Source organism: Lygodium microphyllum, chromosome 14, assembly GCF_053477565.2.
Source record: "Lygodium microphyllum isolate KBCC chromosome 14, Lygodium_microphyllum_v1.1.10, whole genome shotgun sequence".
Classification (NCBI taxonomy): Eukaryota; Viridiplantae; Streptophyta; class Polypodiopsida; order Schizaeales; family Lygodiaceae; genus Lygodium; species Lygodium microphyllum.
The window spans coordinates 30239197-30252634 of NC_141148.1; the positions used below are offsets into that span (position 1 = coordinate 30239197).

The window sequence follows — 13438 nt, forward strand, 5'->3', positions numbered from 1 at the left end:
ATTGGTGAGGATGAACAAGATTAAACAAGTGTTTATAGAGACGGTTTGCCAACACCTCCGCAAAGATCTTATACATAGAGCCCACCAATGAAATTGGTCTCCACTACATAAGTTTGGATGGGGAGGCATTTAGGAACCAACTTAATCACCCCTACTTTCCACGATAAAGACATGCTGCCCAAAGCCCAAACCTATCGGCACATGGCAACCAAAGGTTTTGCCAAAAGAGATGCATATGTGCCAAAGAATTCATTGGTAATACCATCCCAACTAGGGCTTTTATCATTTGGCAGGTGCAACAAGACATCCATAACTTCGCCCTCACGGATATTTGCTTCCAGGAAGTCTTGCATATCATGGGAAACCTGATCTCTAACCAAAGCATAACCCGAGTTTGATCAATTTGAGAAGAACATATCTATCACGAACCCAAAAGTTTTGCTAAGTATTCTTGATACATACATACAATAGATCAAGGATCTATGAACTTGTGACCTTCTGCATTTTGCAATCTCACCACATTCTCTTGCACTGGAGATGCATGCAAGGCTCGGGAGAATTTATGAGACTCACAAGATTTGTCCCGAAAACCATTAGTCAAATTCTTGAGCTTAGCTTGCTGGTAAGACCACAATTGAAAGCCTTGAATAAGTTCACCCAACCGAGCCAATAATGAGATCAAAAAATCATCATGCGGCAAATCGAGCAACAATAGACGGACCAAGGCCAGCATGTCTTCCGCAAAATGCAAGTGCTGCCTACTAAGCGAAGCATGATAGATGCCGTATTGTCTTAACACCTTCTCAACATTGGAAATCAATCTGTCAAAAGAGTCCAATCCTTATAGTGGAAAATCACATGAAAGGTAAAAAGGAGTCTTCATGCATGGCATAAATACCATCTAATCGAGACCATGTGGCTAAGTATTGAGGTGAGTGAAAGGTAAATCTCGAAGCCGATGTTATGATCCCACAAGGTGATCACCTTGCCTTTACGATCAAAAGCAAGGCATGCCGGAGGATGGGGTGCTCTCAAGGATGCTCAACTTGTGACCTCAACTACAGGGCCTACTTCGAACTAGAAGGGTCCATGATAGGTACACACAACACATCAAAAGATTTATCCTTTCTACGCATATATATACAAGGGAATCCTAGGTGCCTAACAATGAACCCATCGGTTGCTAAATTTCAACCTTCTTACCCTTTCTACATTGAACATTAACCCATCCCAAATCATCCAGATTTGAAGAAAGCACAAGCTACTTATAATGAACCACATCCTTCTACGAAGGCCATTCCCCAACAAATAGTGCCTGGACCATCATATCAATATCCACATTACGAGAGAGAGAGAGAGAGAGAGAGAGTAGCATCCTTTTCGTCCGGACACTCAACCAAGAAATGACCAAGCTTGCCAAAAGTGAAAGAGTGACCTACAAAGGTGCCCCGGTTAAGCTTAAACCATAGTAGATGCATGCCAATTCAGGCACAACCAATTGGGCCTTTTTCTCAACGTGTCCCATAGCATGCATAAACGATTCTTGTTGCTTGCCCTCATACTGGGAGACACCAATACAATACCGCTAGCTGTCATTGCATCCCTTGACAACGGCCAATAAACCACAAGGCAGCTTTCTACTTCAACCCGCACTAGACATTTCTATTTAAGCAAACTTTGAAAATCAACCATGGGCCTCCATGGTACCACATGCACCAACTACCTATCAAAAAAGAGGGACAACCTGCCCAAAAGATCATCTCTATTCATGGTTAATGTAAGCATGACCTCATAGAAACCCCTAGGGCCCACAAAAACCTCATCAACACAATCATATCTAAGAGTGGAAGCAAACCACCAATGGATCCAAGGTATCATCGGGATCTTGTTCATGAAAAAAATATGACTCAGCATTCATAAAAAGCACAGAAAGATAGAAGCAATTTTTGCATGTCACCATGCACATCCACAATGTCTTGTTCATCACAATTTGGAAGAGTACTATGATTGTGTTGAACATATTCCCCTAGTAAAGAGTTACCAAACTCTAGCAATCTAGTAGATGTTCCCAATCTAGTTCTAGGGAATCATCATAAGCATTGGCAGCCTATGCATACGAACACGGCTGAGATTCCGAAGGGGCAGGGCTATCAATAATCATCATAGGAGCATCCACATCATGTCTATGGTCTTTCGTTGCAGGTTGTGCATCAAATCTTGGAGCCACTTCCTCAGCCATCTCCTCCCTGCATGGGACCATCTCATCCTCGCCCTCTAAATAAGGTCTCAAAGCATCAACCATCTAATCTATGAATGCCATATTGAGCTCAGACATGATGACCAAACTGTGTGCTATAGGTCGATCTACCCACAGCCCTCAATCTTTTTTTTTTTGTAATAGGTAATTGTATTAATTACGAAAAAAAATACATGTACAAGATTGCAAGATTACAGGATGCAAGATGGCTCTAGTCCATTGTGCATAAAAGATACAAAGCCATGGCAAAGGAATAGGGGAGATTGTCATATGCCAAGGGACTAAATCATCTCTGACCAAGATATCAAACAACATGATGCTAAATGCGGTATCAATACTCTCTCTCTCTCTTCTTCTTTTTTCGTAAATCCTCTCTCTCTCTCTCTCTCTCTCTCTCTCTCTCTCTCTCTCTGTGTGTTTGGCTACTGCCAGATTATCACTGCAAGTCTGCATACCAAGCTTTCCCAAATCTGTCTGCTGTGTCCTGTCCAGCTGCGTCTGTATGGGGGCAGCACTTACCTGCAAGGTAACACCTGAGAAGTGCAGCTCTGTCTGCCTGTGGACAGGCCCTGTAATTGCAGCCGAGAACCCTGTGCAGAAGTAGGATTGCATCTCTCTCTCTCTCTCTCTCTCTCTCTCTCTCTCTCTCTCTCTCTCTCTCTCTCTCTGTGTGAGTGACCGTGCACACGGCTGGGCCTGCAGGAAGGGTGAAGGCTAGGCACAGAATTGGGCGCACAGGCCAGGCGTGGATTCCCGCACAGTTGCAGCGAGCAGGCATTCCCGCTCTCCCTCCTGATGCTGTGGCGTGCTGTGAGGGGATTACTGCAGAGCAGCGCATGTACAAGTCCCCAGCCAAGAACAGGGCAGGTGTAGGAAATCAAGGTGAGAACCCAGCCAAGGGGGCAGGGTGAGCAAGCAATCTCTCTCTCTCTCTCTCTCTCTCTCTCTCTCTCTCTCTCTCTCTCTCTCTCCAGATTATCACTGCAAGTCTGCATACCAAGCTTTCCCAAATCTGTCTGCTGTGTCCTGTCCAGCTGCATCTGTATGGGGGCAGCACTTACCTGCAAGGTAACACCTGAGAAGTGCAGCTCTGTCTGCCTGTGGACAGGCCCTGTAATTGCAGCCGAGAACCCTGTGCAGAAGTAGGATTGCATCTCTCTCTCTCTCTCTCTCTCTCTCTCTCTCTCTCTCTTTCGTAAAAGGTAATTGTATTAATTACGAAAAAAAGGTACAAGTTTACATGATTACAAGATACACGAGGGCTCTAGGCCAACGTGTGTAAAATCCCAGTACAAAGCCACGAAAGAGTTACACAAGTCATGGCAAAGACGCAGAGGAAATTGCCATATGCCAGGGAAGTAAGTCCTCCCGAGGGAGCAAGTCCAAGTGCCGAATGAGATCTATCTGCCAATGCAAGATACCTTTAAGCCTGGCAATGTATCCCGGTACATTAGAGGCCGAATCAAAAAGAACGGCATTCCAAGTGGTCCAATTGTGCCAGCATCCCCAATATCTAAAAAAGTGGAATAAGATCTTCATATGCAACTGTGGCGGGGTGGGGTATTTTGGGCGCACAAAAACCCAATCGAAAGGGGTTAGTGAGAACCCCACCACAGCGCGCCAAACCTGTGACAAAAGCGACCAGATATTCTTAGCGAGCGGGCAAGAAATAAATCAATGTCGGGCCGATTCCACAGTACTGGTGCAGAAGAAACAATTGCCATTCGAGATTCGACGCTCGGAAAGGGCCGAGGCAAGCGGAAGACCACCAATCATCACCCGCCAAAGAAAGACCTTGCATTTGAAGGGTGTCTTATTCAACCAGCCCTCCATCACAGTTGCCTTCCACCATGACTAAGATTTTCGCAATCCCCATACCGTATTAGCTTTAACGACCAGCCATTGATGATCTTTAATCAAAAGATGATACACCTGATTAGCAAAGGCCTTTTCCAAACTCAACCGACCTGCAAGGTCCCAGTCCTGCCAAGGACGATCCACCGCAAGGGTAGAAAAGGGTTGCCTGCTCTGAAGCACTAACAAAAGTTGTTCCCATAAATCACAGTATCCACGCGGGATTCTGAAAAGTCTCCTGGCAGTACGAAACGATGCGAAGACATTACGACTGGCAAGGGTGGCATCCGCAACTAAAGTCACACCCAAACGAGCCATGCGGTTGAATTTTGGTCTGAGCTCATGTTTGTCTTCCCAAGAAAGTAATCTCGAGACTGCCAACAATTCTAATTGAAAAGAGTTATTATGCAAGCGGTCCCCCCCTGGATGCCAACGCGCCTTTTGGAGCACCACTTTCCAGGAGCCGACCAAATGAAGTAATAGAGAGAAGGACGGACTAGAAAACCGAGCGTTTGCATTCAAGACATGCCACCAGGAGCTCCGAAGTTGTGTATTACCATGCCGAAGCCCGCTGTCCTCAAGAAAATGACGAGCTATAATGGCCCACGGGTGATGATCCACACACATGGCGCGAAAAAGAGACCAACGAAGTGCCTGCATATGAGTTTTGGCATCCAAAATAGCTCCACCACCCAGGCTTTTGGGGGTACATGTATGTGACCACGAAATCCACGAAATACCTGCATGCAATGAATCCTTCTTCCATAACATGAAACGAATGGGGCGAGTGAGAGCCTTCAAAGTAGTAGGAGTCCATGGCAGCAATGGCAAGAAATAAGTGAGCATTGGCAGCATAATTGTTTGAGCCACTTTGAGGCGAACATGGAAGGGCCACGCTTGCAACTTCCAATACATAAACTTAGCTGCCAGTTTCTGTGAAATCCATTCTAGTAGTTGCCTTGGCCGAATATCAACACCCAAAGGGTACCCAAGATGCCTGACAATGAAACCACGGGGAACAACCTGACCCTGCCAGCCCAATGACTCTAAATCAGACTCCGTACAACTGAGAATGGCTGATTTGAAGACATTGATACGAAGACCAGAAGCATGACCAAAGAGCAACCAAACATCTAATGCCTTGCGAATGTTATCCTTGCCCGCACGCAACGATTGGCTAATGAAGTGTTGTCCCGAAGGAAGAGACAATCCGGCTAGCTGAGTAGAAGCTGCCATTGAAGATAACATTGAAAGAACCGGATGAGTCGCCAGGGCAAAGAAGAGAGGCTCAAAGGGCAACCCTGTCTCACCGAGCATGCAAGGACAAATGGCTCTGTAACACCACCATTGAGCATAACTCGCGAAGAAGCCGCAGCACTAATGGTGTAGATCAATCAAGACATCCGAGTACCAAAACCCATAGCAAACATAAGTTCTGCAATGAAAGACAAGTCTAAATGGTCAAAAGCCTTTTCCAGATCCAATTGAATCAATACCACTTCCTGACTAGAGTGCCTTGCATAGTCAATAGCCATTTGCACATTTAAGATATTATGCAGAATGTTGCAGCCCTTAATGAAACCATATTGAAGAGGATGCACAATAGCTGGAAGGTGCTTGTGGAGCCGATTCGCCAGCACTTTGGAAAAGATTTTATACGTCGAACCCATCAAAGAAATTGGTCTCCAATGTTGCAACATTGACGGTAAAGGAACCTTTGGAAGCAGTTTGATAAGGCCTTCTTTCCATGAGGAAGGCATGACCCCTGTTTCCCAAACCTACTGAAACATAGCCACCAATGGTTTCACCAATTGGGTAGCCGAGCTCTCAAAGAATTCATTGGTGAGACCATCCCAACCCGGACTTTTCTTTTTTCGTAAAAGGTAATTGTATTAATTACGAAAAAAAGTACAAGTTTACTTGATTACAAGGTACATGATGACACTAAGCCATCATGTGAAAAGGTTCCAGTACTAAGAGTTACAAAGTCATGGCAAAGATGTAGATGAAATTGCCATATGCCAGGGACGCAAGTCCTCCCGGGAGAGTAAGTCAGAATACTGAAGAAGATCTATCTGCCAATACAAGAGACCCTTAAGCCTAGCAATATGCCGCTGAACATTACAGGCGGAATCAAAAAGAAAAGCATTCCGAATGGTCCAGTTATGCCAACAGCCCCAATATCGAAGAAAGTGAAAAACAAGCTTCATATGTGGCTGTGCCGGTGTTGGGTATTTGGGCTGCACAAAGACCCAATCAAAGGGCCTTAGCGAGAAACCAACCACCGCTCTCCAAACGGCTGATAAGAACGACCATATTTTCTTAGCGATAGGGCAAGAAATAAATCGGTGGCAGGCGGATTCGACACTGGTGGTGCAAAAGAAACAGTTGCCGTTGGATATTCGTCGCTTGAAAAGAGCCGAAGCAAGCGGAAGACCCCCAATCATCACCCTCCAAAGAAAGACCTTATATTTGAAGGGTGTCTTGTTCAACCACCCTTCCATCACAGTTGCCCTCCACCATGACCGGGATTTACGCAATCCCCATAGAGCATTAGCTTTAGTAACCAGCCATTGATGATCTTTAATCAGAAGATGATAGACCTGGTTAGCGGAAGCTGTGCCGAAACTCAGCCGGCCTTCAAAGTCCCAATCCTGCCAAGGACGATCTGAAGCAAGGGCAGGAAAGGGTTGTCTGCTCTGGAGCACCATCAAAAGTTGTTCCCATAAATGCCTGTATCCACGAGGAATCCTAAAAATCCTCCTAGCTGTACGAAATGATATTAACACATTGCGATTGGCAAGGGTGGCTCCGCGACTGAAGTTAAGCCCAAACGTGCCATACGGTTGAATTGTGGTCGAAGCTCTTGTTTACCTTCCCATGAAAGTACCGGAGGACCAGTTTCCAGGAACATACCAAATGGGCAAGCAGTGATGAAGAGGAACCAGAGAACCGAGAATCGGCATTAAGAACATGCCACCAAGAACTCTGGATTTGGGTATTGCCATGCCGAAGCCCATGCTCCTCAAGGAAATAATGGGCTATAACAACCCACGGATGATGATCTGAGCACATGGCGCGGAAAAGAGACCAACGGAGGGCCAGCATGTGAGTTTGAGCATCCAAAATAGCTCCTCCACCCATGCGTTTGGGGGTGCACGCATGCGACCAAGAAATCCAGGAAATGCCTGCATGCAAGGAATCCTTCTTCCATAACATAAAACGAATAGACTGAGTAAGAGCATTCAGGGTAGTAGTAGTCCAGGGCAGCAAGGGCAAGAAATATGTGAGCATCGGCAACATAACTGTCTGGGCTACTTTGAGGCGAACATGGAATGGCCAAGCCTGAGACTTCCAATACAGGAACTTAGCCGCCAGTTTCTGAGAAATCCACTGTAGAAGCTGCTTTGGGGCAACATCAACACCCAAGGGGTAGCCAAGATGCCTGACAATGGAGTCACGAGGCACAACGATACCCTGCCAGTTCAATGACTGCAAATCCGACTCCGTGCAGCTAAGAATGGCTGATTTCAACGCATTGATGCGAAGGCCAGAAGCCTGACCAAAGAGAGCCCAAACATCCAATGCTTTGCGAAGGTTATCCTTATCCGCACGCAGAATCATAAAGCTGTCATCCGCCAAGGATTGACTAATGAAATGCTGTCAAGAAGGAAGCGACAATCCAGCCAACTGAGTGGAAGCTGCCATATGAGATAACATCGAAAGAACTGGATGAGTCGCAAGGGCAAAGAAGAGAGGGCTCAAAGGGCACCCCTGTCTGACAGAGCGGGCAAGGACAAATGGCTCGGTAACGCCTCCATTCAGCATGACTCGTGAAGATGCCGCTGCCCTTCTCTGCCTGCGGACGTGCCTTCTTTGCACAGCGACCGTCTGTTTCTGCGCACGCGCTTCCCAAGCTTCTTCGTCAATCCAGTGCCGGGTCCGTTTTGCCTAAGAAAGAGGGAGAGCGGCCTGCGCATTCTTGCCTCCTGTGAGATCTTTGTTCCACCTCTGACCGGTATACGCAGTGATACACCATGGCTGGTCTGGACCTGGATTTTATAGACCAAACGGTGGCAGCGCTTGGTCTAGACTCTGATACCGAGGAACCCGACGATATGGTTCCGTGCAATGAAGAGATACCCACTACTCCTGACTTTCAGCCTGCAGGTAAACGCACCAAGCACACTTCGGAAGAGACAATGGATCATCAGGATCGTTCCTATGCTCAGGTTGCTTCGGATTCTGCAGACTCTCAGGATGTTGACTGGGAGCATTTGCTAGAGTTTGCCAACACTCTACTTGGCGATTATGTTCAACATAATCAGGAAGTCTTTTCTAACTCTACACCGGAATATGTTTTGGAAGCCACTGTTGACCCCAAATCTGTCTTGCGCTCCTTTTCAGTATTCTATGATCGCGCCGTGATACTCTTCTTCACTGGTAGAATCCCCCAGCTTTCCCGTATTCGCCAGTGGCTACACAGTCTGCTACAAGGGGAATGTGTTGAAGAGATTTTTGTGGGGCCCCGAGGCTTTTTTGAGGTGCTGTTAAAATCCGAGACGCACCGTGCTGCTCTCCTGTCTAAACTGTCTCTGTTTTTTTATCGCCGTTTGGTCCATGTTGTACCATGGCGCCCAATGGCAGATTTTCAACGCCTACTGCAACGGGAGTGCCCTGTATGGGTTGAAGTGTATTCGGATCGTCCAAAGGGTCCACCTGCTAAGCTAGCTTTTGATACCAGAGGCAATGTCATTACCCCGTGGGATCGTCGTTATCCCCGCTCCATTCCCAAGCCAGCAGATATGCCGTCTACCTCCAAATCTGGTCCGCAGAACTCTTTTGCCGTGTTGGCTGATTTCTTGGATGAGGGAGTCCTGGACATTCTCGCAGAAAATGTCAAATCGAGGCAAGTTGTGCCTCGTACCTGATTTTCTTTTAAAAACACATGAAAATAGCCACGTGGAATGTGCGAGGAATCTGTTCTCGCCATAAGCAACAGGCCATGTGGACGGTATTGCATGAGAATCAGTGGGATGTCTTGTGTGCTGTTGAACACAAGAGTCACGGTGAAGCCGGAAAAGTTGTGGATTGCCATGGCTTTCATCTGTTCTATACAGGGACACAGGCCATGCGTTATTCTGGTGTGCTCATGATTGTACATGAAAAATATCAGCCTCTTCTTATTAAAAATGATATGCATGGCCGCTTTGTGGTGATTGAAATTTTATTCGACGGAGAGATCTTATGGTTACTTGGCCTCTATGCTCCGAATGATCCTTTATCTCGCCGGGAGCTTTAGCATACTTTGCAGACTTCCTTGTCACTTGGCAGACGGAGCCTCTTCATAGGGGATTTCAATATGTGTGTTGATTCTTCATAGTCCACATCGAAGCATTCGGTAATGGATGCGCCGAAAAGCCACAGGTGGCATGAGTTGGCTCTTGCTGTTCTTAAGCAAGATCTCTGGTCCTGGCTGCACCCGTCTTCTACAGGGTTTACTTTCCATTCCGCTCAATATGCAACAACATGGTCACGGCTGGACCGCATATACATCATGCAGAATGATGATTTCCTCCCTGAGATGCTTGAAATGAAAGTGTTGCAGCAATATGCCTTGTCGGACCATTTTCCTCTGCAGCTTGAGATGCTCGCACAACCCATTGCACCTTTTAAGCAATTTCTGGAGAGGCTCCCTTTGCGTTTTAACTCGTCTTATTTGAAGCATGCAATCTTTCAGGGTTATATGCAGCAATTGATTGATAGATTCTTAATGGACTTCTCCTCTCAGGGCACTACTTTGTTTGAACGATTGCTCTCTAATGTGCAGCGGGTTGCTCGGCAGTATGGAATCCATCATGCCTCTCTTTGTCGACAGCGTCGGCAAGCAGCGGAGGACTTGCTGGCTTTGGTCCGTTCTCTGCTGGTGGACACTCCAGATCACGCATTTCTACTAGCACTGGCAATGCGTGTAGCTCATCTTATTCAAGAGTTTCAGTTGAAATCGTATCAGCAGGCCAAATTGCAGCATTTGACAGAGACTTTGCAAGATAATGCGTGTCAGACTCATAAGTTCTTTCGAGCCCTCCATGCCTCTCCTGCTAGAGAGAATATGACTAGACTCCTGGATGCAGAAGGCCACCTGGTCCTTGATCCGCAAATTATTGTCCATATGTGTAGGAATTATTTCATCGACCTTCTTGGTTCCACTTCTCCACCTTCAGCCCAAACTACTCAGGCCCGTTCAGTTTTTTATGACCTGGTCCGCAATCAGGTTCCGCAGGACATGCAAGCTACTATGGAGTCAGATATTTGTGAGGCGGAGGTTATGGATGTTTTGTTACACTTGCCCAAGGACAAAAGTCCTGGCTGGGATGGTCTCACCAATGAGTTCTTTGAGGTTTTTGCTACCCAACTGGCGAAACCATTGACGGCTTTGTTTCAGCAGGTGTGGGAAACGGGGATTATGCCTTCCTCATGGAAAGAAGGACTTATTAAACTGCTTCCAAAGGTTCCTTCGCCGTCTATGTTGAAACATTGGCGCCCAATTTCTTTAATGGGTTCTATGTACAAAATCTTTTCCAAAGTAATGGCGAATCGGCTCCACAAGCATCTCTCTGCCATTGTGCATCCTCTTCAATATGGTTTCATTAAGGGCCGAAACATTCTGCACAATGTATTAAATGCGCAACTGGCGATTGATTATGCAAGGCATTCTAATCAGGAGGTTGTACTGATTCAATTGGACCTGGAAAAGGCTTTCGACTATCTGGACTGGTCTTTTGTTGCAGAGCTTATGTCAACCCGGACTTCTCCCTCTCTCTCTCTCTCTCTCTCTCTCTCTCTCTCTCTCTCTCTCTGTGTGTGAGTGACCGTGCACACGGCTGGGCCTGCAGGAAGGGTGAAGGCTACAGAGGGCACAGAATTGGGCGCACAGGCCAGGCGTGGATTCCCGCACAGTTGCAGCGAGCAGGCATTCCCGCTCTCCCTCCTGATGCTGTGGTGTGCTGTGAGGGGATTACTGCAGAGCAGCGCATGTACAAGTCCCCAGCCAAGGACAGGGCAGGTGTAGGAAATCAAGGTGAGAACCCAGCCAAGGGGGCAGGGTGAGCAAGCAATCTCCATCTCTCTCTCTCTCTCTCTCTCTCTCTCTCTCTCACACAACAAATAACGTCTGTAAAACTAAAGAAAGTCTTTTTACAAGACAGTGCACAATTAGCATCATTCGGAACTACCCTGGAGTGGGTTTGCCACCACACTTTCCTTCAAATGACCCTCACTGCTGGCACACAGTTCAATTACAAAGGGCAACACCCCAATCTACACTTGAAATCAAAGATGACACAATTCATAGAACAAAGGTGGTGTTTAAAAATACCTTCGAAGAAGCTAGCAATATTCACGAGAAAGGCAAAGGGCTCTAGCCACCAAAGCTGTGCAGGGTCCTTCCCTGGTGCTTGAAGGCATAGATAACATCCATGGCAGTGACTGTCTTGCAGCAGGCATGCTCAGTGTAGGTGCAGTGTCATGGATGACATTCTCCAAGAATATCTTGAGGATGCCTTGGGTTTCTTCATAGATGAGACCACTGATATGCCTCACGCAGACCCTTCAAGCAAGCCAGCAAATGGCAAGCTTGGAGATACCCTGGATGTTATCGCAGACCTTGATATGCCACTTCGCACCTCCCTTGCCAAGCCCCTTGCCTCCTTTGCCCCTTCCAGACATGGCTGTCCATCTATGCTTGCATCTGCGTGCGACTGAACCTACTTGACTCTTCTGTGAGCTTGGGATGTAAGAATGACTACACAATCATGTGATCCTCTCTCTTTTTTTTTTCGTGAAGATAATTGAAAGTGATCCTCTCTCTCTCTCTCTCTCTCTCTCTCTCTCTCTCTCTCGTAATGAGTAGTTCTATTATATTAAGTTCTCAAAATGAATGCAAATTCAGATCACAAAAGAGATACAAAATAACGGCAAAGCAGAAGAGATTGCAATATGCTAAGGAACTAAATCCTCCCTAGGGAGAAGAGCAGCATGCTGAATTAGATCTAACTGCCAGTGTAGAAGACCTTTGATTCTGGCAACATATCCCTGGATGCCCACACCCCAAAAAAATAAAAAACAAAAAGTGTATGTGCAAACACGTGTGCATATGTGATTGTTATTTCAGAAAATCAGATGTACAATGGGTCTTGTGGCCAGCATAGAGCCCCATTTGAAAACTGAGAGCGAATTTCAAGATCTAGATCACCTAGCCATTCTAGTGTCTTTGACAACCAATATTCAAGTCACTATCTTACACCTCTAAATCAAGCCCATTGTACCCACAGGATACAGTTGCTAAAGTTGTCCCTAAATCCTTAAAGTCCTTGAGAAAACAAAGGAGGCTGGAGGCTGTAAGCAACAATGTAAACCACAGGATGCTGTTACAATTTAAACAAACAAGGCTTAAAGATCTTTAGAAACAATGTTTTTAACACAACTCTTGCTTCTCTGCACATTTACGTTGCCACAATCTTGAGAGAAGCATACCTTTCCAAATGTTTTTATCTTCCTGATTCTTACGGTATACTGGGGTTGCAGACCAAACAAAATATCCTCCTGGTCTAAGAACACGGTTCAGCTCAAGTAGCAGCTTTCCCCCTGCCCATAACATCAACAAAATCTCCATAAGCAGTCCATAACATCAACAAAATCTCCATAAGTAGTAGTGATTTGTAGCACTTTGTTCAATAAAGAACAATTGTCTGTTCAAATTTATGAATATAAGTTGAAATGCCCTTTTTTGTATGCAACAACATCAAAATCTTAAGTTCCATAATATACACAATACCAAGAGAAACATTGTGGAACTGGCAGCACATGTTCTGTATCAAACAATCTGCAGCCAAATTATATCCAAAATTTTATTTTGATAAGTTACAAAATTACCTTCAACATGCCATGGCACCCTACACCGTGCACAATGAACCATATCGTACACATTGCTTGGGAATGTGAGTCTTTGGGTACCCATTACAGATAAAACTGCAGGAATTCCACGTTCAAGCGCAAACTGAATTTGTGCTTCATGCTCATCCTTGGGTGCAAAAGACATTGTCAGGACATTCTTGTCAAACAAATAGCCTCCAAAGCTTGCCACCCCACAGCCAACATCCAAAACAACTCTTGTATGCTTGCCCCAAGCTATATCTGGTAGAATCTGTCCAAATAAAAACAGCCTTATCATATCCTCACCTCAAACCAGGAAGATTAACCAGTTTAGAACTAAACGTACTCTCATCTTCATTTGCCGTGTATAACACATTGCTATGATAATTTCTC

The 13438-nt window shown here is 45.9% G+C and overlaps 1 protein-coding gene across 2 annotated transcripts in view; it reads right to left on the reverse strand.

The window, feature by feature from the left end:
* Window positions 1–13438, reverse strand: part of LOC148025446 (putative methyltransferase PMT23) — a 51914-nt gene that overhangs the window by 17603 nt on the left and 20873 nt on the right. For both annotated transcript variants that reach the window (XM_087692572.1, XM_087692571.1), the window contains exons 4-5: window positions 13046–13316; window positions 12647–12757 (exon numbers count right to left, since the gene is read on the reverse strand). In XM_087692572.1, the coding sequence (XP_087548698.1) occupies window positions 12647–12757; window positions 13046–13316 (382 nt within the window). The remainder of the gene's footprint in view (window positions 1–12646; window positions 12758–13045; window positions 13317–13438) is intronic.